A 27385-nucleotide genomic window follows, 5' to 3' on the forward strand; every position below is an offset into this window, starting at 1 on the left:
GCGGGAAATTTCTCGATTTATAAAATCTGCAGTGAATCTGCACATAAGACATGGAGTCACCATGATGTGCTGATGTGCAGCACGAGCCACGGAGAAAAACTTGTGGCATGTGTGAACAGAGCCTTATATGAGTTAGAAGACTATGTTCACATCCTCGTTATGCATGCAGCGCTGTTCAATAGAAAAACCAAACGTGGGGGTCCAGCACCACTTACGTGGGAAAAAAGATTTAAAACATCAAAATTTAATGTAGAACTATTTTAAAAATTCATGATTAAAAAAGCGCTAGGTCAGAAGCATGCTCACTGACGCGTTTCGAACTCAGTTTTTAATCCTAATATAATATTGCATGGATTGTTGCGGCGCTGTTGACAGACCTATATTGGGATCCATTGTGCGATAGATCTGGCAGATATAAGCAGGAGCACCTACCCTAACAATTAAAGGGTTAAATTCCCATCTTTGTATATATAGATACTGACGGATAGGGCTTGTAAAAACTAGCACTTTTTAAATTTGCTTTTTAATAATATTTGCAGCCATGCTTCAGACATTAACACTTTTATTTTGTTTATAGCTCATTGCCTAGGAGACCGACCGCCTCTGCTGTCTAGCTTGTAGGCGCCGTGCTAAAGGTGGCCGGGTTTAGAAAGTAACAGCGTGTTGCTGAGATCCCGGCCAGCTACAGAACAGTACTTACAAGCACTGGGCATGTTCTGCTGTCTAGCAGCGGTGGTCGGTCTCCAAAGCAACGAACTGTAAACAAAAGTATTAATATTTCAAGAACAGCTAAAAATTTTAATAAGCAGTAAACTGCGAACATGCTTGTATTTGCTTAAGCTTTATCCGATAATACCCATTTAAACAACCCTTTAAATCCTGGAGTAAAATATTAAAAAGCATGATGATGATGATAAACAAGATGGCCGCCTTTTACAGGGATTGGCAACCAAAGTCCTACACAACCTGACCCTGATATACAAGCAGCACTGCATTATGGGAAAAGGGGCAATTTGTGCTGTCACCCCCTGCTCTGGCACAGTATAGGCTAAGGCGACATGTCACACAACCAAAAACATTTGCGTGATTTGTCTGTGACTTTCAGCGCTCTAACTCATCTGCTGCCATTGGGGCTTATTTCCATTTTTGGTCAATAGACCGACATTGTTGTATAAACCTTGGAGGGTCTCCACAGAGATCAGAAGACTTCAACGGACCCCCCTGCACAAGGGGCTGCCGTCTGTGTATTTGTAATGTATATGACCCCATATAAGGATAAGGGCCCTCCAAAACCATTACGTGTCAGATCATATTCACTGAACTTATAAAGTTATACAAATAGGGTGGGGGGCCTAAAATAAGTAAATGTACTATTTTAATGTTGATTATTTAAAATTATTATATACATAGGTAATTTAAAAATGCTGTCAATAATTTTTTTCCTCCAGAATTTTTTATTATATATATATATTCATTTAGTATATACATTGGTTACGGAAAGTATTCAGACTCCTTTACATTTTTCATTCTTTGCTTCATTGCCGCCATTTGGTAAATTCTAAAAAGTTCATTTTTTTTTCTCATTAAAGTTCACTCTGCACCCCATCTTGTCTGAAAAAAAAAACAGAAATGTAGAAATTTTTGCAAATTTATTAAAAAAGAAAAACTGAAATATCACATGGTCATAAGTATGCAGACCCTTTGCTCAGACTCTCATATTTAAGTCACATGCTGTCCATTTCCTTGTGATCCTCCTTGAAATGGTTCTACTCCTTCATTGGTCTTTATAAGACCTCACAGCTCACAGTGCATGTCAGACCAAATGAGAATCATGAGCTCAAAGGAACTGCCCAAGGAGCTCAGAGACAGAATTGTGGCAAAGCACAGATCTGGCCAAGGTTGCAAAAGAATTTCTGCAGTACTCAAGGTTCCTAAGAGCACAGTGGCCTCCATAATCCTTAAATGGAAGAAGTTTGGGACCACCAGAAGTCTTCCTAGACCTGGCCGTCCAGCCAAACTGAGCAATCGTGGGAGAAGAGCTTTGGTGAGAGAGGTAAAGAAGAACCCCAAGATCACTGTGGCTGAGCTCCAGAGATGCAGTAGGGAGATGGGAGAACGTTCCACAAAGTCAACTATCACTGCAGCCCTCCACCAGTGAGACCTTTATGACAGAGTGGCCTGACGGAAGCCTTTCCTCAGTGCAAGACATATGAAAACCCGCATAGAGTTTGCTCAGAAACACATGAAGGACTCCCAGACTTTGAGAAATAATATTCTCTGGTCTGATGGGACGAAGATAGAACTTTTTGGTGATAATTCTAAGCGGTATGTGTGGAGAAAACCAGGCACTGCTCATCACCTGCCGAATACAATCCCAACAGTGAAACATGGTGGTGGCAGCATCATGCTATGGGGGTGTTTTTCAGCTGCAGGGGCAGGATGACTGGTTGCAATTGAAAGAAACATGATTGCGGCCAAGTACAGAGATATCCTGGATGAAAACCTCTTTCAGAGTGCTCTGGACCTCAGACTTGGCTGAAGTTTCACCTTCCAACAAGACAATGACCCTAAGCCCACAGCTAAAATAACAAAGGAGTGACTTCAGAACAACTCTGTGACCATTCTTGACTGGCCCAGCCAGAGACCTGACCTAAACCCAATTGAGCATCTCTGGAGAGACCTGAAAATGGCTGTCCACCAATGTTCACCATCCAACCTGACGGAACTGCAGAGGATCTGCAAGGAAGAATGGCCGAGGATCCCCAAATCCAAGTGTGAAAAACTTGTTGCATCATTCCCAAGAAGACTCATGGCTGTACTAGCTCAAAAGGGTGCTTCTACTCAATACTGAGCAAAGGGTCTGAATACTTATGACCATGTGATATTTCAGTCTTTCTTTTTTAATACATTTGCAAAAATTTCTACATTTCTGTTTTTTTTTCAGTCAAGATGGGGTGCAGAGTGTACTTTAATGAGAAAAAAAATGAACTTTTTAGAATTTACCAAATGGCTGCAATGAAACAAAGAGTGAAACATTTAAAGGGGTCTGAATACTTTCCGCACCCACTGTGTGTGTGTGTATATATATATATATATATATATATATATATATATATATATATATATATATATATATATATATATATATATATATATATATGTGTGTGTGTATGTATGTATGTATGTGTATATATATATATATATATATATATATATATATATATTATACACACAGTACAGACCAAAAGTTTGGACACACCTTTTCATTTAAAGATTTTTCTGTATCTTCATTACTATGAAAATTGTACATTCACACTGAAGGCATCAAAACTATGAATTAACACATGTGGAATTATATACTTAACAAAAAAGTGTGACACAACTGAAAATATGTCTTATATTCTAGGTTCTTCAAAGTAGCCACCTTTTGCTTTGATGACTGCTTTGCACACTCTTGGCATTCTCTTGATGAGCTTCAAGAGGTAGTCACCGGAAATGGTCTTCACTTCACAGCTGTGCCCTGTCAGGTTTAATAAGTGGGATTTCTTGCCTTATAAATGGGGTTGAGACCATCAGTTGTGTTGTGCAGAAGTCTGGTGGATACACAGCTGATAGTCCTACTGAATAGACTGTTAGAATTTGTATTATGGCAAGAAAAAAGCAGCTAAGGCTGTGTGCCCACGATGCGTTTTTCAAGCGTTTATGCTGCGGAATTTCCGCAGCTTAAACGCTTGGGAAACGCTTGGTAAACCTTCCCCCATGGTCTCCAATGCAATTCCGCACTTTCAATGCCCATGCTGCGTATTTTTCCGCAGCGTTTATGCTGCGCTCAAAAATCCGCAGCATGTCCATTAATTTTGCGGACACGCAGCGTAATCGCCGCCATTGACTTGCATTAGAACACGCTAATTCCGCAAGACTGCATCTGTACTTGCGTAATTGGCGTGTTCTAATGTGCGGATGGTACCCAAGTCTGGAGGAGAGGAGACTCTTATCCAGACCTGGGTACCATAGAATCTGTAAAAAAAAGAATTTAAAATAAAAAATAAAGTTAATGCTCACCTTCCGATGTCCTCCCAGTGTTTTGTCCACGCCGTCCGGTCTCTTGCAATGCTCGCGCTGTTGTGAAGGACCTGCCATGACGTCACTAAGTCATGTGACCCATCACATGACTCAATGACGTCACCGCAGGTCCTTCACACCACCGCGAGCATTGCAAGAGACCGGACGCAGCAGAGATGACACCGGGAAGACACCGGAAGGTGAGTATAATCTTTTTTTTTTTTTTTTTTTTACCATTCTTATTCTTTTTTTTAACTATTACTTGGTCACACTATATAAATCCATGCCGATTGCATGGATTTATATAGGGTGAACAAGTTGTAAAGCACTTTTCCAAGTGATGCTAAAATCGCTTAGAAAAACGCTTGATAACCCGCATGCAGAAATGCATGTGAAGAACGCTTGACAAACGCTTCTACCTGGCGGGAAAAACGCATGTAAAATCCGCATGCGTTTTTCCTGCCAGGGAGAAGCGTAAAAAATATGCAGCATTTCTGCATTGTGGGCACATAGCCTAACAGTCTATTCAGTAGGACTTTCAGCTGTGTATCCACCTGACTTCTGCACAACACAACTGATGGTCCCAACCCCATTTATAAGGCAAGAAACCCCACTTATTAAACCTGACAGGGCACACCTGTGAAGTGAAAACCATTTCCGGTGACTACCTCTTGAAGCTCATCAAGAGAATGCCAAGAGTGTGCAAAGCAGTCATCAAAGCAAAAGGTGGCTACTTTGAAGAACCTAGAATATAAGACATATTTTCAGTTGTTTCACACTTTTTTGTTAAGTATATAATTCCACATGTGTTAATTCATAGTTTTGATGCCTTCAGTGTGAATGTACAATTTTCATAGTCATGAAAATACAGAAAAATCTTTAAATGAGAAGGTGTGTCCAAACTTTTGGTCTGTACTGTATATTATAAGAATATATATATATATATTATATATATTTTTATAGGGGGAGGGTTTCTATTTATTCCAGCGCCATTTTAGTACATATTACATATTTTTGACATATATATATAAAGTGTTTCTTTTTATATATTTTGTTATATTTATTATACTTTTATTCCATTCAATGAAGAAAACCATGAAAAATAAGACATATTTATATAACATAGAAATACCTATCAGGAGTCCTCAAAAATAATTCAGCTAAATGATCTACTTGGTAATAATTACATAATGAATGGACAGAACCAATATTTCCAGCCGAAGTGACCATGAATGATGGGAGTCCTCCTGGACCTGGCTGGGGTGTGGGCAATGCAGGAGTCTGTTGCTCTTTTCCAGGTGATGCAGGGACATTGTGATCCTGATCAGGTCTCATTGTAAGTGCAGTTGTGTGATGAGAGGCAGCACAGGGAGAGCCATTGTTGAAGATGTGGAAAGGATTGGGGGAATCCTGTTTCCAGCCCCTTCCTAGATTTCTTCCATGCTTTTCTATGGGGAAAATATGGAGTTTCCCTCTAGTAAAAAAACAATTTGTCTGTGACCTACGTGCAATCACAGAGGCGCACAAGATGTGGCGCTTGACTGACTAATCAGAAGAGGTGCTGAGGATGGAGGTAGCTAGAAGCTGGATCCCCGGGCTCTGGATCGGGTGGCCGTGGACAACCATCGTGGATCAGGGACCTAAGAATTGTTTTCCTCAACTCTGAAAGATATATACATTAAAATTAGGACATTGTTATTAGTAAGATTCACTTTAGAGTTTAGTTTTTCCCTGCAATAATAAAGGGATTGTGCCAACATAGCAGATAACTTTCAATTAGTGGTTTTTCTGTATCATGAAATTAGCGTGCTGTCATTAGTGTAATTTGCATCCCGGCAGAGGCATATATCTGCACGCCGTCCACTTTGCCATATACCTCTTATTGTACTGTTGTAGTATATGGCTAGGTCTTCTCTGGGTCGCATGGTTGTGCATTTCCCAGTGTTCCTGATATTCTGGATAGAATATGACAATCTGGGCGACATTAGGGTTGTGATTATTTTCTGCTCGCTGTAATCACATGTTCTGCGTTCCCAGTCGTGCACCAGAGAGATGGAAAACTGCAGCGTGAGCAGATCGCTGCCGGCAGTGCGATCCCCATCATTGGCGCGGATGTCAGGGCTCCTTTCCCATGAACTTCCTGTTTTGTCCACATTCCTCAGCAGAACACCGCAGAGCGACAGCTCAGCACTGCTCGGAAATATCAGGGAAAGGACTGAAACCCCAAATCTCTGGCCCTATTATTATTGGCTGCTACTTGCAACGCTCCGGTCTGTGCTGTAAATATTATATATTACAGGAGTGATTTTTTTTTTTACCCTTAAAAAAAAAATCCCATCCGCCCCTCAGATCCTATAACATCTGGTGCAGCAGAATCCTGTAATGAGCACCAGGTGTCGGACGGTTTAGGTTGGTGTTTTCCATGGTGAACTGGAATGATGGTCATGGGTTCTGGATGCAAATCTAACCAGTGCTGCATCCGGATGAAGAAATCCTTCCCCTGTCCAGACCCCAAAAACTTGTTTGGGTTGATTAATGTCCTATGAAATAGTCCCTCATGGGCCTGAGATAGGCTTACACCATTGTACCCAAGACCTGTGGAGATTCAAAGGGCCCCACATTCAATGCAATGACACAGAAAGGATGCTGTCTTTTTCCCATAACAGACTAGGGGCAAGGAGACAACAAGCCCTGGGTCCGGCTGTCATGGGTTATTGGGGTGTGATGGTGCAATGCACCACCAGCAAGGGGCCGCTAATGCTTTAAATACATCACTGCCTGCTGCCATTAATGTCCAACTAGCCCACAACTATATGTCCTGATGAGCCCGGGAGAGTCTTGCAGACCTCGGTGGGCCTGACAGTAGTCCTGCACTCCCCGGTGGGCTCGAGAGTAGTCCTGTAGTCCCTGGTGAGCCCAGGAGTAGTCTTGCAGTCCTCGGTGGGCCCGGGAGTAATCCTGCAGTCCTCGGTGGGCACGGGAGTAGTCCTGCAATCCTTGGTGGGCCTAGGAGTAGTCCTGCAGTCCTGGGTGGGCCCGACAATAGTTCTGCAGTCCTCGGTGGGCCCGGGAGTAGTCCTGCAGTCCTCGGTGGGCCCGGGAGTAGTCCTGCAGTCCTCGGTGGGCCCGGGAGTAATCCTGCAGTCCTCGGTGGGCCCGGGAGTAGTCCTGCAGTCCTCGATGGGCCCAGGAGTAGTCGTGCAGTCCTCGTTGGGCCCGACAATAGTTCTGTAGTACACTGTTGGCTCGAGAGTAGTCCTGCAGGCCCTTGTTGGCCAGAGAGTAGTCCTGCAGGCCCAGGTGAGCCTGCGAGTAGTACTGCAGACCCCGGTGGGCCTTGGAATGGTCCTGCAGTCCTCGATGGGCCTGGGAGTAGTCCTGCAGTCCTCGGTGGGGCTGGGAGTAGTCCTGCAGTTCTCAGTGGGCCTAGGAGTAGTCCTGCAGTCCTTGGTGGGCCTGATAATAGTTCTGTAGTACACGGTTGGCTCGAGAGTAGTCTTGCAGGCCCAAGAGTAGTCCTGCAGGCCCAGGTGAGCCTGCGAGTAGTCCTGCTGTCCCCAGTGTACCCAAGAGTATCCCTGCAAGCCCCGGTGGGCTCAAGAATAGGCCAGCAGACCCCAGTGGATTCCGGGTAGTGGCTAAAAGTGATGCAGTTCCAAACAACAATCCAAATGGGGTCTCCTCCTGGTTGATGTTCACTCTATCTCCTCCTTAACTCCAAAGACTGATTGTTTGGTCCCGTCCCCCTTCCTTTCCAGGAGAGAAGCGGCTGTTTTCCCCCTAGAGAAGGGACTACCCTGAGATACCCCACACTTTTCATCTACTGGACACAATACAACTGGATATTTAGCATTTGGAACCTTCCAGCACTAATAACTTGCTTGTTGGGCTTGCTTGAATACTGAAGTGGAGGAGATGAGCGTCTGCTGGCACCTCCTGTGCTGCTTATGTCTGAAGAGTAACAAATAATATTAGTCTGTCAGGTCCCGAGACATCAGATCGTTGGTGTCTCCTCCCTGCGAATGTCTCTGGTCTCTGAGCAAAAGCCGAGGATTAAACGACCCAATCGTCAGAATGTCTCCTTATTCCTCGCAGTGGATCCGTCCTGGGCAGTCATTCTGCAAGGAAATTGAATGCTCTACAATTATTGGATTAGAAACTAAATAACGGGCGGATTATATTTCCTCTCTTTGTGTATGGAGAATGCGCCCACGGCAGAGGGATGTTATGTCATGAATTTACTAAGCCCCCTCCCCAAAAGGAAATCCATAAAGAAAACTTCCACTGAGGCCCCTTCACATGTCCGTGTTTCCAGTACGCGTTGTATCCGTTTTTCTCACAGATACAAAACGTAAACATTATAATCTATGCTGCTTTGCACGTGTCTGTATTTTCCCAGCAGCGCAGATGCCAGGGGACAAAACAAGTCTATTGGGCCATGGAAAACACGTACAGGTGGTATCAGTGTGCCCTCCGTGTGTCCTCCGTGTGCCGTACGTGCTTAACATTGCAAAGTATAGGAGAAGCTTTGTAATTTACTGCAATTCTTTCTTTATCCATACCATAAAATCACTGATGGTAAACATGGACACACGGGTGACACACTGATGGTAAACACAGGCACACGGGTGACACACTGATGGTAAACACAGGCACACGGGTGACACACTGATGGTAAACAGACACGGGTGACACACTGATGGTAAACAGACACGGGTGACACACTGATGGTAAACACAGGCACATGGGTGACACACTGATGGTAAACACAGACACACGGGTGACACACTGATGGTAAACAGACACGGGTGACACACTGATGGTAAACAGACACGGGTGACACACTGATGGTAAACCGACACGGGTGACACACTGATGGTAAACACAGGCACATGGGTGACACACTGATGGTAAACACAGACACGGGTGACACACTGATGGTAAACACAGGCACACGGGTGACACACTGATGGTAAACACAGGCACACGGGTGACACACTGATGGTAAACACAGGCACACGGGTGACACACTGATGGTAAACACAGGCACACGGGTGACACACTGATGGTAAACATGGACACACGGGTGACACACTGATGGTAAACACGGACGCGTAGGTAACACACTGATGGTAAACACGGACACGCGGGTGACACACTGATGGTAAACACGGACACGCGGGTGACACACTGATGGTAAACACGGACGCGTGGGTAACACACTGATGGTAAACACGGACACGCGGGTGACACACTGATGGTAAACACGGACACGCGGGTGACACACAGAGGGTAAACGGACGCGCGGGTGACACAGATAGTAAACACGGATGCGCGCGTGACACACTGATGGTAAACACAGACACACTTTTTATTTTTTTGAGGGGCTATAACCCTTTAAGTGAGTCACAGCCCCACTGATATGTCATGAACTAGAATACCCCTGTAACACGTTATCAGTCTTTCTGGTTCATATCGTTTGCAACATATTGTAGAAAAAAATGTATCTGGAGTACAGGACATAAATTTTAAAGTGTTACAAAAGTGCAGCTTTCTATCTGCTTCTGTCAGTGGTAAAATGCGAAAAAACAACTTTACTTTATTCCTAGATTTAACTTTGATGCATGCGGAGACACCTGACAATACAGAGCATCCATATGATGTGGTCCTTGCTGTGGCCGCTGCTTTCTCTGGGCAGGGTGATGCCAGTCTAGTGCCAGGCAGATCCAGGGCAGCTTTTCTCTTGTGCTCAGCCGGATCCCTTGTTTGCATGTGAGAGGGTGACGATGTGTTTCTACCTCACAGTGTGGGAGTGTTCAGAGCGTGAATGGCAAAACCCACAGCCCTGGAAATCCCTGAGTACAGGCAGATAGGAGAGTGCAGAGCTGGAGGACAGAGGCAGAGGATCCCAGGGCTGAGCACAGAGACTGCAGGGCCCTGCACCTATTGTATCAAGAGCAGAACTCCATACAGAACCGTGGATACATTATATCAACAGCAGAACTCCATACAGAACCGTGGATACATTGTATCAAGAGCAGAACTTCATACAGAACCGTGGATACATTATATCAAGAGCAGAACTCCATACAGAACTGTGGATACATTGTATCAGGAGCAGAACTCCATACAGAACCGTGGATACATTGTATCAAGAGCAGAACTCCATACAGAACCGTAGGTACATTATATCAAGAGCAGAACTCCATACAGAACCGTGGATACATTATATCAAGAGCAGAACTCCATACAGAACTGTAGATACATTGTATCAAGAGCAGAACTCCATACAGAACTGTGGATACGTTGTATCAAGAGCTGAACTCCATACAGAGTAGAGGATACATTAAATCAAAAGAAGAACTTTGCACAGAAAAGTGGATACATTGACTCCAGAGCAGAACTCCGCACACAGCAGAGGATATTTTGTATAAACAGAAGATTCAGAGAAGTTGGATACATTGTATCGATATCACAACAATAACGCAAGCAAATCAACAGAGGATCCCAGCACAGGAGACTACAACTCCTATCAGAGCTGTGGCTACATTGTATGTGAAGAGGATCTGAATCCAGCAGTCAGATCCCTTCACCCTCCAGACCCAGGGATACATTGTATCCACACTGAGGATATTGCCAGCCTTGTAAGTCCCAGGGGGTTAGAAAGCCTCAGCACAGAGGATCTGGTTACAGAAGATCACAGGGAGAGCTGTCATAGTAACTTGCAGAGAGGCTTCTGCAGCCAGAATAGGGGCTCACAGCCCTGATAATCCCCCCTCATCCTGGGAGGGAGGGTCCTGGATCAGTCCTGGGCTGAGTGCTACCCCATAGAGATGCTGAACTGACAAGTAGCCCCTATGATATTCCTAATGTTGCTGGAGCCCCATCATGACAAAACCAGCACCCCAGAAAAGATGTTCGATGGCTCCAGGAAGATGAGAAGTCTGTGGGATGGGGTGAAGCTTGAGGTGGCTGGGGACAGCAGTCCTGTAGTCCTCAGCAGCTTCACCCAGCTGGACCCTGACCTGCCCCCCCTGGAGGTGAGCTTTCCTGTTTTCTTGTCCCATTCCCTTGTTGTGTAGCTTCGTGTTCTCGCCCCTTTCGTCCGTCGCATTGTCTCTGTATAATGAAGAGTTCTGCAACTTTCTAATGTGCTTTGTGCTGCAATTTCTCCCCGTTTCAGGAGCTCCTCTTGCTGTCAGTCAATGTTTTATATCTGAAAACCTATCATATACAGAAACACTTCTGTTGTGAGAATAGGACGTGTCCAGCCTTCACTATCAACAGGTTGTCATTCACTGAATGCAAGCAGAAACCTGGAAAATTGTAAGGAATTGATACACAAAGCCTATTAGAAAGTTGCTCAACTTCTTATTATACAAGATTTATTTTGCAGAATTGATAATGAATCACATTGATGAACTATTTAGTAGCCAAAATCTGCACATAAAAGCCGGGTTTACTAAGGAAGTATCAGCTCTTGCATGCACGGTTGGTTTATGGTCAGTGTGTTGGCTTTTGGACCACTGAGATGTTTTTTTTCTGTATTTTTATGGTCAGTGTAGATGAGGGGTTAATGCTGTGTCCCTGCCTGTATGGTTTGTCTTGGCACCAGTGCCCAGAGGTGAGCGAGGTAATATGCGGCAACAGCTGGAATTTTAATCATCGGTGGATTACTGTAGATGGAAAAACCACATCGAATTCACATGGATCGGTTTATTGGGGAAAGTGGTTTTTTTTTTGCTTACAAAGGATCCGGACTGTGAAAAGGATTAGAGGATCAAAGAGAGGAGGGAACGGCGCGGGCACAGTGCCAGGAGGAGGGCACCCCGCTGTATACATTTCCATCATAATGCCAGGCCTCGGGCTGCAGAATACACTCATGCAGGCGGCATTGTTACCTGGGAGTTATCATGGAAATCACCGACTGTACAGCTGTGTATAGGAAGGATGATCACCCCCATCATCCCTCAGTTAACCTAACTCCTCCATTCAATTATTTTAGGTTGTTTTTCCTCTATGAAAGCCAGGTGACAACCAATAGGGCCGCCATCAGCCGGGTCCCAATCTGATCCGCAATCTGCGTCACTCCAGCTGTAGTGAACTATAACTCCCAGCATGCTCTGACACCCTATATAGCTTATCCATTCTGGAGCCTGAAAAACTGGGTGCCGATTTAATCTACCCTTCGGCACTCCAACTATATCTCCTTTTGCAAGCTGTCGTGGCGGCCATATTTGTTGTCGCCCAACCTCACAATATCACCCGAAACACCTTTTTCCTGCCCTATGGGAATCTATCACCCCCCAGATCTGACAAACACACTAGTGGTGCAGGAATGAGCCCTCTGTGCCATTTTACAGCCGGCCCTACACACGGAGGATCAGCGCTGACGAGCGGAGCCATCCTCTAAATTCTCTCCCCAAGGCAACAAGTTTCCATCAGAGTCAGTGTAGCCCCTGGACATGGAGATCCTGACAGAGATGAAAGCTGCGGACCCCCCTCCATCTCTCCTACAGTCAGGTGAGGGCTCCCTGAAGGGTTTTTGCTCCGTCTTCCTCATTTCCGTTTAATTACAGCAAATTTGTTGTTGTGAGGACGGAGAAATGACGGCAACAAAGTCTCCTCCAACTGTGTGAGCAATGCTGCTTCGCACGTGACGGGCCGGGCGGAGAATGCCAGCAATGAGGATGTAGGAAGGTGTAAAAATCCTTTGATCCGGCATCGATAGCACCTGAGAGCTGCTAGATAGGTCCTTTCCCAAAAATTGTATAAGGACATGGCGAGAGCGAGGTCTTCCTGACAGCTGGGGTATCTGCAATTGCTTTCCCTCTGTTTATAGGATTCGCATCACAAGGATCAAGTAAATTCGGCGCCGCACTAATAGAAGCAACATGGCGGCCGCCTCGTCGTGTGCACACTGGACTCCATGGGGGTTACATTTTTTTTGGAGTAAGCAGAAAGGTCTCTTGTTTATACTCAGCAGAGTTCACGGGGAGGGGATAGAGTTTGTGGTCGCCCTCTTACCCACCCCCTACAAATCCCATAGCCCCACTAATACTTAGCAGATGGTGCAGGACATTCCTCAGCATCCTTTCCCTCTCGGGATACAGAAATTGGAGCGGAGGCCGCACTGCTGACTCTGGGCTTTCTGGAGAGAGCGAGCTGCTGCCAGGAGCCAGGGTGGGGGAACGTACACCAGCATGAGCGGAAAATCGCATATATGGCGGCCGGAGATGTGTCAGCCAGCCCCCTCCTTGACGAAGTGTTACGTTCACACAGAGTTTTCCAGCTGAAAAATCCACTTAATTTAAAATACAAAACCTCCGAAAGTCATGCGACTTTTATTAAGAGTGTAGCAGAAGCGTGTGTTTTGGGGGGTGTTGTTTTGCTGCAAAAGAAGGTGTAAAACGTGCCAAAGAATCGACATGCCGCTTTTTATAACACAGGCATTGTTATAAAAAGCGGCATGTAAATTCTTTGGCAAGTTTTACACCAAAACGCCTATAGGCATTTTTTCATTCATCAGTATCTGCAGCTAACCCACGTCAGAAAACTGTGACCCGTCCTGAGTATCCGGCTCTCCATTCTGCAGCATTTACGCCATAGGGAATTGCACGTTAAGCCGTTGCCCAATATTCTGATCTCTGCCCCGGTGTGAGCGTTACGGTGGCAGAGCCTTACAGTTGTGCGGCATGCACCGCTCGGCGAGTGCGCTGCAGACCATTGCACCTGGAGCTGAAATGAATTAGTCACGGTGTGGTAATAACACCTTTTAATTTTTCGCGTTCTTCTATTTTTAACCCACACAATGCTGCATTCAGCCTCTCGTCAGCCGCTGGGGCTGGTTACCTGCGCATTGTGGTGGCGGGCCGGTGCTGGGTGTCATCTCTCCTCTGTATTGTGTTGTAGCCGTGGCCCGTCACCTGTGCGGCCGGCTGACGTCACGGTGAATGCCATACGTGATATGACCCTGCCGCTCACAATGCTGGGATACGTTACACCGGTGGGAAAGGTTTTCTTATTACATATATTGCCCTAGGGCTTCTTACCCTCTCACCACATGCCGCCTTCTTACTGAATTCTGCTGATTTTCAGCCATAGGACGACCTTTTTCCTGCTTCTTAAAGGTTAGCTCCATGGGGTATATTTACATAGGTACAATCAGTGACCACATATCATCATCATCGCAATAGTATGTCATTATTATTATGTTATTTCATTACCTCCAGTGATGCCAGGTCCCGGATTTTTCACACTTTTTGTCCTGTCCATTGTGCTGCAGATTTGTTTGTTGTCTCATTACAGCCCCAGGATCTGAGACCCCATGCCCCTTTTATATGACAATGTGTGTCAGGGGTCCAGCGCTGCTTTGTGTCTCTCCTGATAGCGTTGTTTGTGTTAGATAGTGATGGCAAGTTTGGATGATGTGTAATTCGCATCTGCCATTCTGTGGTAATGGCGTCTATTCTGCCGACCTGTGGGGAGTCGAGTACTTTTACCTTTGATCTTGCTGAGCCATGTGGAAAATCTGTGGGTACTAGGAAAGGCCCCCTATACTTTACACGAGAGGCGCTGCCATAATGTGACTCCGGGGGTGTAATACGGCACTCACAGACATCTATGGGGTCTTATAGCCGATGTAAAGGGGAGCTTATGGGGTTTGTGTCATAACCACCATATAGTGGCACATCGAGAGGAAAGACTGGTAAACCCAATATTTTCGGCCGACCAACTTATTTATAACTGGGTGTCTCAACTCTGTCCTGACAGATATAGCTGAAGAGACATGATAGCCAGGGTTCTTTAGGGGGGTGACGGAGTACAGAGGGGTCTGTAGAAAGAAGGGGACGGAGTACAGAAGGGTCTGGAGGAGGAAGGGGATGGAGTACAGAGGGGTCTGGAGGGGGAGGACAGTACAGAGGGGTCTGGAGGAGGAAGGGGATGGAGCACAGAGGGGTCTGGGGGGGACGGAGCACAGAGGGGTCTGAAGGGGGAGGACATAAAACAGAGGGGTCTGGAGGGAGAGGACAGAGCACAGAGGGGTCTGGAGGGAGAGGACAGAGCACAGAGGGGTATGGAGGGGGAGGACAGAGCACAGAGGGGTAGGGAGGGGGGAGGACTGAGCACGGAGGGGTCTGGAGGGGGAGGATGGAGCACAGACGGGTCAGGAGGGGGAAGACAGAGCACAGAGGGGTCAGGAGGGGGAAGACTGAGTACACGGGGGGGGTCCGGAGGGGGAGGACGGAGTACACAGGGGCGTCTGGAGGGGGAGAATGGAGTACACGGGGGTCTGGAGGGGGAGCATGGAGCACAGGGGGCGTCTGGAGGGGGAGGACGGAGCACAGAGGGGTCTGGAGGGGGAGGACGGAGCACAGAGGGGTCGGGAGGGGGAGGACGGAGCACAGAGGGGTCGGGAGGGGGAGGACAGAGCACAGAGGGGTCGGGAGGGGGAGGACGGAGCACAGAGGGGTCGGGAGGGGGAGGACTGAATACACGGGGGGTCTGGAGGGGGAGGATGGAGTACACGGGGAGGTCTGGAGGGGGAGGACGGAGTACACGGGAGGTCTGGAGGGGGAGAATGGAGTACACGGGAGTCTGGAGGGGGAGGATGGAGCACAGGGGGGGGGTCTGGAGGGGGAGAACGGGACACCGGGGGGTCTGCAGGGGGAAGGGGACGGGGCACAGGGGGGGTCTGCAGGGGGAGGACGGGGCATAGGGGGGTCTACAAGGGTAAGGGGATGGGGCACAGTGTGGTCTGCAGGGGAAAGGTGACGGGGCAGAGTGGGGTCTGCAGGGGGAAGGGGACGGGGCACAGTGGGGTCTGCAGGAGGAAGGGACTGGAGGGTTTGGAGGAGGATAAAGGTGTGTTGAGTAAAGGGCCAGATAGAGGGGTCAAGGGGAAGGGATAGAGGAGTCTGGAGAACAGGGACAGAAGTGGCCAAATCAAGCCTGGAGGAGTAGCTGTCTGCTGAACAAGTGCTTATCTGTCAGATGCCTCTACTCTGATGCAGCGAGCACCTTCCTGCACCCTCCCCAGCGGGTCCATCAGGAAGCTGGAGAGAACACATGACCCGTTCTGGTTATTATTTGGGTAAGACCGGTCACATGATACTACTAAAACCCTATTTCTAAACAGTCAGGAGGGCGGAGCTTGCTACATCTCATCCCCTGACTGACACTTTGAGGTCTGTGTACTCCGCTCTTGGTCAAAAATGAAAACCAGTGAATGAAAATGGCCACCACCAAAAGAAAGCAACAACGTATTTATTTTCACAAAATTATTTATAGAATCTAAAAATGCGTAAAAAAAAAAAAGGCTGTGCTGATAACTGGCGGCCCGGGCCTGGCAGAGGTCCTGGGAATGTCCATGGGACAATGTAAGCACTCTGGTGTTATCTGCTGTAAAGTTTAATATTTACCTGCAGCGACCTCTCACCCCCAGGAGGTTTACCTTTATCTCCCCCATCCTGTATTTGCTTTACTACATGCTTTATTGTATTCAGGAAGGGGAGAAACCACAAAAACTTTCTAAAAATGTGACCTTGTCATTCCGTGAGGGGTTAAACCTTCCGGTAAGGAGTACATGGCCCATACACTGGAACTTGGCGCCTCTTTTTTTTTTTTTTTCCAGCCCGGAGTCGAGGTTTTTTTCCTGGCATGGTTTCTTGCCATCTGCAAATTCTCCCACCACGCTCAGCCATTCAGTTCTGAAAAAGCATCAACCATAAGCCGTTTAGGTTAATTAGTCACAGAGCAATCGCTGTAAAGTATCAATTAATGCCTAAATAGGGGACGTCATTCTTAACGAAGGATGAGATTTTAAAGGGGACTCATCACCAGATTAAGTTACGGTGTATAGACAACGTCCCATCCGAGATGAACCAGTTAGCAGAACTTCTCCTTCAAAAATGGCCTCCAGATAGGACCATCCAGGAGCCAGAAATCAGGAGCTTTGACTTGGTGACTACTCAGGAGCAACACAGAGTTGGAAAAAAGTGTCATGTGACTTGTTCTTGGCTCTGATTGGCTGAGAAGGATCATTTAGAGGAGGGGCAAGTTTGAGAATTTATTTTTTATTGACACTTCAGCAGGAAGTCATGTCCTCCGGGTCATGAGGAGGAGATTTTAAAGGGGACTTAGGTTATGGTATATAGACTATGTCTATCCTGGTGACTACTCAGAAACCGCACAGAGATGAATGACGTTCAGTCCTCAAGCTTGGTAACAACTACTAGATGGTAGGGGGTGTAAGAGCAGGGGACTGGTGGGGTGTGACTATCTTCAGCCGCATCACAAAGCGGGAGTGGGCTGGCGCTGCGGAGTACGATGGAGCTGCAGTCATCATGTGGCTCCTCCATACAGTCAGGGACACAAGTCCCCCTCTCCGACCTTCAGGAGGTTTCTCCACAGTTGTTGTCATCTCTCCTGTCAATAGGTTATTACTGGAATACACCTTTAAGTTTTTTTCCTCTTTGGCAGTTTTTCAGACTTTTCTTAATTACTAATTATCATCACGTGTATTTTTGGATATTGATGGAATGGATTCCACATGTTGTTTTTTCTTTTTTTTTTTAATGTTCTCGTGAAAAATTTAGGTCTGAATTAATCCCAGATGTTTGTAATCTGGACGCTCAGGGGGTTAGCGGGAAGGGCGGCATTTCTGCAGTGTGATGGTGGGGTTTCATTTTTTTTTTCCTCCAAAATTGAAAATTACACAATTTCTCAAAAGTCTTTCATCGTAGCGGAAAAAAATAAATGACAGCCCCAGGGGTTGGAACAGGTTTAATTTTTTATCCTGGGCTTCAGATGCACTTGCAAGGGTTGAAGTGAGATATATTTTTCACTTTCTTCCTCCCTTTGCTCTGCATTTCCTATAATGTAAGAATCCTTAAAGGGATCGTACATGGAAAACTGATGTATTATGTTATGCCTACTTGTGCAGGGCCCTACGGGTCAGAACGTGTCATAGGGGTTCAAAAACTCCTAAAAAGTCATGCACCTCCCGCTCTGATCTGTATTTTTCCTTGGTGTGTTCCTTTAAGAATATTTCCCATCTTTCTCTTCTGTCCAGTTATATTTCTGGGAAAGTTTAGTGACCACCATACTTTCTGGCGTTGTTACCTACACTAGACATGACCCAATATACCCCAATTTGCTGCAGATTTACCCTTTATGGGATGGGGAAGCCTGAGTGGTAACCCCAGTGGCAGCCATTGTTCCTGGGGTGTATACAATGAAAGACCCCAAGCGTCCGTTTTATCCTACAGGGGGGCACCAGACTGGCTGCACCTCTGAACATTTGAGTATCATACATGGCCATGTAGGTAAGTGGGTCACCGACCATGATCGGGTTTATTTGCCCTCGAATTCCCCGAAGTCATCATTCTGGTATTTCCCAAACTGCACAGATTTTCTTACCACTTCCTTAAATACTGAGTTTTGTTCTTTTCTTAAGTAAAAGAGGGAAAAAAAATGCTACTCAGTCTTTTATGTTCATGACGAGAATCAGGGCGTCAATATGGCCGCCCATCGCCAGGCCTCTTCTTGGCTTGGTAGTTGCTGCGGACAGGTGAAGTGACGGAAATATCCCCGGAGCCTCTCTTTATACTTTCCACAGTAAACAGTGCGACCCTCCCAGGGGACTTGCCGAAAAAAAAAAAAGAGAGCAATTCACAAGAGAATCGATCTGTCTCATGATTCACTTCCCATTATATTGGCTCGATGGGGGAGGGGGTAACAATGAAATCGAGGTCATACTTGGAGAAAGTTTATTTTCCGCAACCAAATGTCAACTTGCTTAACTGAGCGGAAAAAAAAAGTGCGAGTCCCCTTTAAAAAAAATACTTAAAATAGAAAACTGTTACAGAATTTTTAAATTAGTTGTAATATAAAAGAGTACTTCCCCTTTAAATATTAAAGTGCAAAATTGCAACAACAAAAAAAAAAATATATATAGATGGAGGAAATATGGAAGACAACCAATATGGCCTCCGTCACAGGTCCTGATGGTCAAATATGCAAGACAGGCAGCTTGTGACAGTCGGTAGTGATGGCGGCCATATTGTTTGTCAGCCCAGAAACCTGGACAAACGGGAACAATAACAAACGCCGAAACCCCGGAGACTTATTTTGTAGCAATTTTGTTTATTTTTATGGGAGAATATTATTGAAAAACAGACTGTTCCTTTAAATGCTTAACCCTTTAAAATAACCGACCTACAATTAATGTAAAATAAAAAAGTAGATGTCATACATTATCCCCCCTCATTTCTTCCCACTAGAAACAGATGGCAGAGTGGGTTTCTCACTTGTGTACGAGTCCCGTGTGACCACCCAGATTTTAATTAATTTTTTTTTTGAGAAACAGAGAAATGTAATTGTTCCGATGCTGCTCCCAATTAGCTAAAACAAAAAGCACATTATTCATTTTTTTTTTACTTTTCTTTTGTACATTCTGAATTTTGTTTTTTTTTTTTCCCGTTTTTTTAATTTGTAATGTTTATTTTTTTATATATATTTTATTCTTTTGGGGGTTTTTTGTTTGTTTGTTTGTTTTCTATTGATTTTGATTGAAATGAAAAAGTTATGCTATCCTGATGCTCCCAATTAGATAAAATGTAATTATGCTATTTTTTCCCTTCTTTTTTTCAATTTTCTTATTCTCCATTTTGTTGTTTGTTTTTCTTTTTTATATATATTGCAAATTTTCTCTGCTTGTTTATTGTATTATTATTATTTTTATACTAGTATCTCTTTTCATTTGCTGTTCGGTCTTTTTCGGTTTTTCTGGCTGTAAATTAGGACATCTCCATGTTGATGCTCCCGCCCCCCAGGAGGGGGGGGGGGTTGTTGCTACGGTAACAAGTTTTTAAGGGCCATTGTCAAGTGACCTGGATACAGCCCGGCCTGGTATTGTGTTAGGTCCATGGGGAAGCAGTAAATTCCTGCACACGCATCTCCCCCCTCCCCCATCAGCCATATGTATCTGGATCTATGGATACAATTTCAAGTTTGTGATTACGGATTAAGCCGGGAATCTGATTCCATAAAAGAAACGGAATCTTAATTTCAGGAAGCGATTACCCGGGAATGCCATAAATCTGCAAGTGAATTAATAGTCTAAATTGAGGTCCTCATTTACATATGCAAATTAGATTGTGTAATGTGCCCTATTTGTCTAATCTTATATACAGTCATCCGAGTGTCAGGGAATCCCCAACACTGAGGCACCGAGGACCTCTCCAGTCTCAGCCGTCCGTCTGTCCATCCGTCCGTGTCATTCAGATTCCTTCTTTCCCATGAGAGGTCCCTTTTCCATTGTCTCCATCCACCGACTCCGCTCCGACAGCTTCTGTCGCTGGCAAATGGAGAGAAGCGGCCAAGATACGCCCCCATCTCATCTACCAACTCGGGGGGGAATAAAAACAAAAAACCTTTCTTTTCTCCTCCCAATTGTGACCAAATTACATTTGCTTCAATTATTTAGTGGGTCAGTTTAACTCCGCGTGTGACAAACTGCATGCTATTAGGAAAAGATGGCTGACAACCAATATGGCCGCCATTGCAGTTTTGTTTTGTTTTTAAAGGGGTGGTCACCCAGTTTTTTTTAGTTTCTGGAGTCACAAAATCTTTCCCAATATTCAGTAAATATGGCAGCGGAAACAAAGAGAGTTGTCATTCCGGTATCGAGATTGCCTATTTATTTTCTGGCGGCCATATTGGTTTTGACAGACGTAAAATACCTAGTAAAGAAAGCCTTTTTTTTTTTTACATATTTGCCTTCTGGTCTTCTCTGTAGACATTTACCCCTCGCGCTGACAATCCTGACGTCACCTGGCTGTCATGTTCGTGGAGAGCAGCGTCGCCGGTGACCTCAGCAGTTTCTGCGATCCTGGGTGTGCAGCGCGTCCAAAGGTTATTCTCTTACTCCAGACCCCTCTCATATCTGCAGGCGGTTTTATTGCTGCGCCGTCCTTTGATTTCCTGGTGCCTCCGCAGGTGAGGCGCACGGCGAGGGCAGCCATTTTTCTTGCCTTTCTGATCAATCTGAACAAATATTGAATTCACAAGTTGTTTTATACTCCAGAGCTGCATTCACAATTCTGCTGGTTGACCATAAGCACAGACTGGAATCGTGAGTGCAGCTTTGGATGTGACTAGACACCCACAATCCTAAATGTATTTCGAAATTATGTTATGAAACCAAAAAGCCCCCTTGGATTATTGTTATCCGGGGGCTGACATGATGGTGCATTGTACTCGGCAGGAGGCACTAAGATGTTTTTCTGGTAGTAGAATTTCCAAGAAACAATGCCTCACCTCTTCTGCAGCCCGGATCAGAACAGTCTGTCTCCTGCCGGAGCTAAGAGGTTTATGGGCTTAATCCGCGGCTGAGCTGCTGGCCGGTGTCACAAGACCCCATGGCGGATAACGATCGCTGCCGTGTTAACTGCCTGCACAAAAAAAAGACAAGAAGTGCGCGGGGCTCTCATAGTCCTGTCTTATACTAAAATTTCATGGGATCCGAACTGTCCAGGATTAACAGAGGAAAGTGGCGCAATCCAGATTAAAAAAAAAGTTTTATCTTGTTCCACTTCTTTTACTACTTTTTTTTTAACCTTTTATTTTTTGTTCTTGTTTTTATTTATTAACTGATTTTTACTTAACTTTAAAATATCTACTTTTTCCTTTTTTCAACTGTTCAGGTAAATTTATTTTACTTTTTGATAACTTTTTACATCTTTTTATATTAATAATAATATTATTATTATAATTATTGAATATATTAAAAAAAAACAAGTAAAAAATATATTTCCCCAAAAAGGAAATGAAAATAAATATATAAATGTAATATAAATTTCCTTTTTCAAGGGGATTTGAGGTCTTTGTTTCACCCTCTGTCTCCATAACAACGGCCCTGTCGGTTCCTGATAGAATGTGGCGGGGCCGGTTCCCCTCGGGGTGGGCCGGCTCACAGTATGGCTCTCAGTGACAGCCCAGGGACAGGTCCTGGCTGTTGTATTCCTGGCTGTCACTATGTATCCGGGGATTGTTACTCTCTGACTCACACTTAAGTAACTTTAACCACAATAGTGGGGGGGGGCACATGATCTTTTCGGCGTTCACTTTTGTGTCTCGGTGACTATTGGTGTTTTTGTTTTGTTTGTTACTTTTATAAGAAGAGGATCGAGGTGTGAGTGAAATATCCTGCAGACAGTAACGGCGCCCCCACTAGGAGGTAATAGAGCGGAGGGGGCTGCATGTAGGACTCTCATATAATATCCAGAGGAGAGTACGTCCCCGGGGAACTCGGCGCATCTGCACATTATATGGGCCACATGTTATTTCCAAGTAGTTCTTCATTTCCCCAGTGGCGGCGCTGTAGGAAAAATACCTGTTGCACAGATTGCAACCGATCCCTGCGAATCCCTTATTTACTGGTAATTCAAAAGTGATAAACCCCCAAGGTGAAAATTTAAAGGGATGGTTCAGAATTTGACAAATAAAGGCTGCTCCAGAAACAGCGCCTCTCATGTCTGCAGGTTGTGTGCGGTATTGCAGCTAGCTACCAGACGCCACCTGTGGACAAGGATGGCACTGGTTTTCGAAGAAAACTGACTTTTTCTAATTCTGTGCAACCCCCTTAAGAAGGAAGGAACTTTCGCCCTAAAATTAAATGAACCCCAAGTCTATGAGCCACCCTATTCATTTGTGTATGTGTGAGATGTCCCGGCTCGTGACCTCCCCCCCCAACGCACTGGACGTGAGTCCCAGCGGTCTGTCTGACCCCCGATCCTCGCTGCGATCCCGCTCCCCGTCCCCTGCAGATCCGCTCCGGGGCTTATTACCCGCAATGTAGGATAATAATAGGGAAAGGGGAACCGAATATTGCAAAATAAGGGTTAAATATAAACCTGAACCGCAGTCACATGACCGCCCCGAAAATCCGCTAGAAGCGGAGCTGCCGGTCTCCAGGAGAGCTGGGTGGTGGCCGCCCTGCTCCGGTCATGTAGGACATGGGACAGGAGGGTGACCCCAATGTTGCTGCGGTCTTGCAAGCCATGTTGGTTGCCGCTGTACTTTGGGTAGTTTAACCCTCGCTGTGCCGCCCTCTCCTATCTGTCTATGTCGCGCTGTTTGCACCTGCACGGACGGGATTATATTTACATGTTGGAGCTGTCCGGCCGCCAAACTCCTGTGAACTCGCCATGCTTCCACCTGCCAAGGTCTAAAGATTGACTGTACTGTTTCTTTAAGTGTCAGCCTTGTGGTCTGGGGGTCACAGTGGCTCGGTGGGTACGAGCGCCGCCTCCACAGTAAGGTGTGAACACACGTATCGCCCCCCGCTTCTCAGTATAGTCACAACACCTGCACTGTGGTCAGAGTGCAAGAGGCTGCGTACACAGGACGGGGGTACACAGCGAGGAGCACTGCACCCACTGTATCTAAGCCAATGTATCCAATCCTGTGGTGTGTGCTGAGCTGTGTATCTAATCCCATCCTGTGTGATACTGTCTGCTGAGCCATGTATCTAATCCTATCCTGTGTGATACTGTCTGCTGAGCTGTGTATCTAATCCTATCCTGTGTGATACTGTCTGCTGAGCCATGTATCTAATCCTATCCTGTGTGATACTGCCTACTGAGCTGTGTATCTAATCCTATCCTGCGTGATACTGTCTGCTGAGCCATGTATCTAATCCTATCCTGTGTGATACTGCCTACTGAGCTGTGTATCTAATCCCATCTTGTGTGATACTGTCTGCTGAGCCATGTATCTAATCCTATCCTGCGTGATACTGTCTGTTGAGCCATGTATCTAATACTATCCTGTGTGATACCGTCTGCTGAGCTGTGTATCTAATCCTATCCTGTGTGATACTGCCTGCTGAGCTGTGTATCTAATCCTATCCTGCGTGATACTGTCTGCTGAGCTGTGTATCTAATCCTACCCTGTGTGATACTGTCTGCTGAGCTGTGTATCTAATCCTATCCTGCGTGATACTGTCTGCTGAGCTGTGTATCTAATCCTATCCTGTGTGATACTGTCTGCTGAGCTGTGTATCTAATCCTATCCTGTGTGATACTGTCTGCTGAGCTGTGTATCTAATCCTATCCTGTGTGATACTGTCTGCTGAGCTGTGTATCTAATACTATCCTGTGTGATACTGTCTGCTGAGCTGTGTATCTAATCCTATCCTGTGTGATACTGTCTGCTGAGCCGTGTATCTAATCCTATCCTGTGTGATACTGTCTGCTGAGCTGTGTATCTAATCCCATCCTGTGTGATACTGTCTGCTGAGCCATGTATCTAATCCTATCCTGTGTGATACTGCCTACTGAGCTGTGTATCTAATCCTATCCTGCGTGATACTGTCTGCTGAGCCATGTATCTAATCCTATCCTGTGTGATACTGCCTACTGAGCTGTGTATCTAATCCCATCTTGTGTGATACTGTCTGCTGAGCCATGTATCTAATCCTATCCTGCGTGATACTGTCTGTTGAGCCATGTATCTAATACTATCCTGTGTGATACCGTCTGCTGAGCTGTGTATCTAATCCTATCCTGTGTGATACTGCCTGCTGAGCTGTGTATCTAATCCTATCCTGCGTGATACTGTCTGCTGAGCTGTGTATCTAATCCTATCCTGTGTGATACTGTCTGCTGAGCTGTGTATCTAATCCTATCCTGTGTGATACTGTCTGCTGAGCTGTGTATCTAATCCTATCCTGCGTGATACTGTCTGCTGAGCTGTGTATCTAATCCTATCCTGCGTGATACTGTCTGCTGAGCTGTGTATCTAATCCTATCCTGTGTGATACTGTCTGCTGAGCTGTGTATCTAATCCTATCCTGTGTGATACTGTCTGCTGAGCTGTGTATCTAATACTATCCTGTGTGATACTGTCTGCTGAGCTGTGTATCTAATCCTATCCTGTGTGATACTGTCTGCTGAGCCGTGTATCTAATCCTATCCTGTGTGATACTGTCTGCTGAGCTGTGTATCTAATCCTATCCTGTGTGATACTGTCTGCTGAGCTGTGTATCTAATCCTATCCTGTGTGATACTGTCTGCTGAGCCGTGTATCTAATCCTATCCTGTGTGATACTGTCTGCTGAGCCGTGTATCTAATCCTATTCTGTGTGATACTGTCTGCCGAGCTGTGTATCTAATCCTATTCTGTGTGATACAGTCTGCCGAGCCGTGTATCTAATCCTATTCTGTGTGATACTGTCTGCCGAGCCGTGTATCTAATCCTATTCTGTGTGATACTGTCTCCTGAGCCGTGTATCTAATCCTATCCTGTGTGATACTGTCTGGTGAGCCGTGTATCTAATCCTATCCTGTGTGATACTGTCTGCTGAGCTGTGTATCTAATCCTATCCTGTGTGATACTGTCTGCTGAGCCGTGTATCTAATCCTATCCTGTGTGATACTGTCTGCTGAGCTGTGTATCTAATCCTATCCTGTGTGATACTGTCTGCTGAGCTGTGTATCTAATCCTATCCTGTGTGATACTGTCTGCTGAGCCGTGTATCTAATCCTATCCTGTGTGATACTGTCTGCTGAGCCGTGTATCTAATCCTATCCTGTGTGACACTGTCTGCTGAGCTGTATCTACTCCTATCCTGTGTGATACTGTCTGCTGAGCTGTGTATCTAATCCTATCCTGTGTGATACCGTCTGCTGAGCTGGGTATCTAATCCTATCCTGTGTGATACTGTCTGCTGAGCCGTGTATCTAATCCTATCCTGTGTGATACTGTCTGCTGAGCTGTGTATCTAATCCTATCCTGTGTGATACTGTCTGCTGAGCTGTGTATCTAATCCTATCCTGTGTGATACTGTCTGCTGAGCCGTGTATCTAATCCTATCCTGTGTGATACTGTCTGCTGAGCTGTGTATCTAATCCTATCCTGTGTGATACTGTCTGCTGAGCTGTGTATCTAATCCTATCCTGTGTGATACTGTCTGCTGAGCCGTGTATCTAATCCTATCCTGTGTGATACTGTCTGCTGAGCTGTGTATCTAATCCTATCCTGTGTGATACTGTCTGCTGAGCTGTGTATCTAATCCTATCCTGTGTGATACTGTCTGCTGAGCTGTGTATCTAATCCTATCCTGTGTGACACTGTCTGCTGAGCCGTGTATCTAATCCTATCCTGTGTGACACTGTCTGCTGAGCCGTGTATCTAATCCTCTCCTGTGTGATACTATCTGCTGAGCTGTGTATCTAATCCTCTCCTGTGTGATACTATCTGCTGAGCTGTATATCTAATCCTATCCTGTGTGATACTGTCTGCTGAGCTGTGTATCTAATCCTATCCTGCGTGATACTATCTGCTGAGCTGTGTATCTAATCCTATCCTGTGTGATACTGTCTGCCGAGCTGTGTATCTAATCCTATCCTGTGTGATACTGTCTGCTGAGCCATGTATCTAATCCTATCCTGTGTGATACAGTCTACTGAGCTGTGTATCTAATCCTATCCTGTGTGATACTGTCTGCTGAGCTGTGGATCTAAGCCAATGATGCCACCCCCATCATTCCTGCTGTGAGGAGAGTGGGTACTGAGGTTTCGGGGGCTTTCTGTCAGTGATGTAGTGGCAGGTTCGGGTTTGCGTTACTTTAACCCCTTCAGGAACAGATGGCGCCAATGAAATGGTCAAAAATAAAACCCTGCTCCACGTCCTCATGTGACAGCCAATCAGATTGCAGCTTACCTGATTCCGCAGTGGTTGGAGGATGTAAGGAGGGCTGTGACTGGCTGCTGTGTGTACACATGGGGGGTAACACGGTCTCTATGACCAATGATCTGGTGGATCCGGCTCCTGGTTGCTTATTGGAGATCATGTTTTTGTCCTCTAGTAATGACAGGAAGTGTTATCCTAGTAGCCACCATGTAATGCTGCGTCTGTGCCCGGCCCCCGCTGTGCTGCTGGGTGGGCACTGTGGGTAGTGTTAGGGTAGATTTACGGTGAAGTCCTGATCACGGGCTCCCCTCCGTAGGTTGCGGTGCCAGCTTTTCCCTCTGCCTTCGCTCACCCGTCTGTGAACTGGCACCGATCCTCGCTGCAGGGGGCCCTTCACAAGTGGCGAAGCGCGAATGCTGTGATTACTTTACAAATCTCTTGACATTCGGAAACACTTGACGCTGCGGCTCCAGGACCTGGCAGTTGGCAATGGTGGCGGCAGCCCGAGGGAGGTACCGTCATGCAGAATGCCGCCATGCAGAATGCCGCCACTTCTCGCTGTGGTGGGACGAGGTGTAATCCCATCACGGGTTTACTGGTAATTGCATCTAGGCTATTATGTGAT

At 45.9% G+C, this 27385-nt stretch overlaps 1 protein-coding gene across 10 annotated transcripts in view; it reads left to right on the top strand.

The window, feature by feature from the left end:
• The window catches only part of RALGDS (ral guanine nucleotide dissociation stimulator), a 104684-nt gene that overhangs the window by 65583 nt on the left and 11716 nt on the right, over positions 1–27385 (top strand). For 2 of the 10 annotated variants that reach the window (XM_073640642.1, XM_073640648.1), the window contains exon 1: positions 9886–11102. The exons of 6 other annotated variants lie outside the window; for them this stretch is intronic. In XM_073640642.1, coding sequence (XP_073496743.1) covers positions 10920–11102 — 183 coding nt within the window. In that variant the 5' untranslated portion in view covers positions 9886–10919. Of the gene's footprint in view, positions 1–9885; positions 11103–27385 lie in introns of those variants that run through there. 2 more of the 10 variants (XM_073640639.1, XM_073640640.1) reach the window with 1 other exon arrangement.

The sequence above is a fragment of the Phyllobates terribilis genome, unplaced genomic scaffold (genome assembly GCF_046119375.1).
Source record: "Phyllobates terribilis strain yellow unplaced genomic scaffold, ASM4611937v1 Scaffold_7__3_contigs__length_470593459, whole genome shotgun sequence".
NCBI classification, from domain to species: domain Eukaryota; kingdom Metazoa; phylum Chordata; class Amphibia; order Anura; family Dendrobatidae; genus Phyllobates; species Phyllobates terribilis.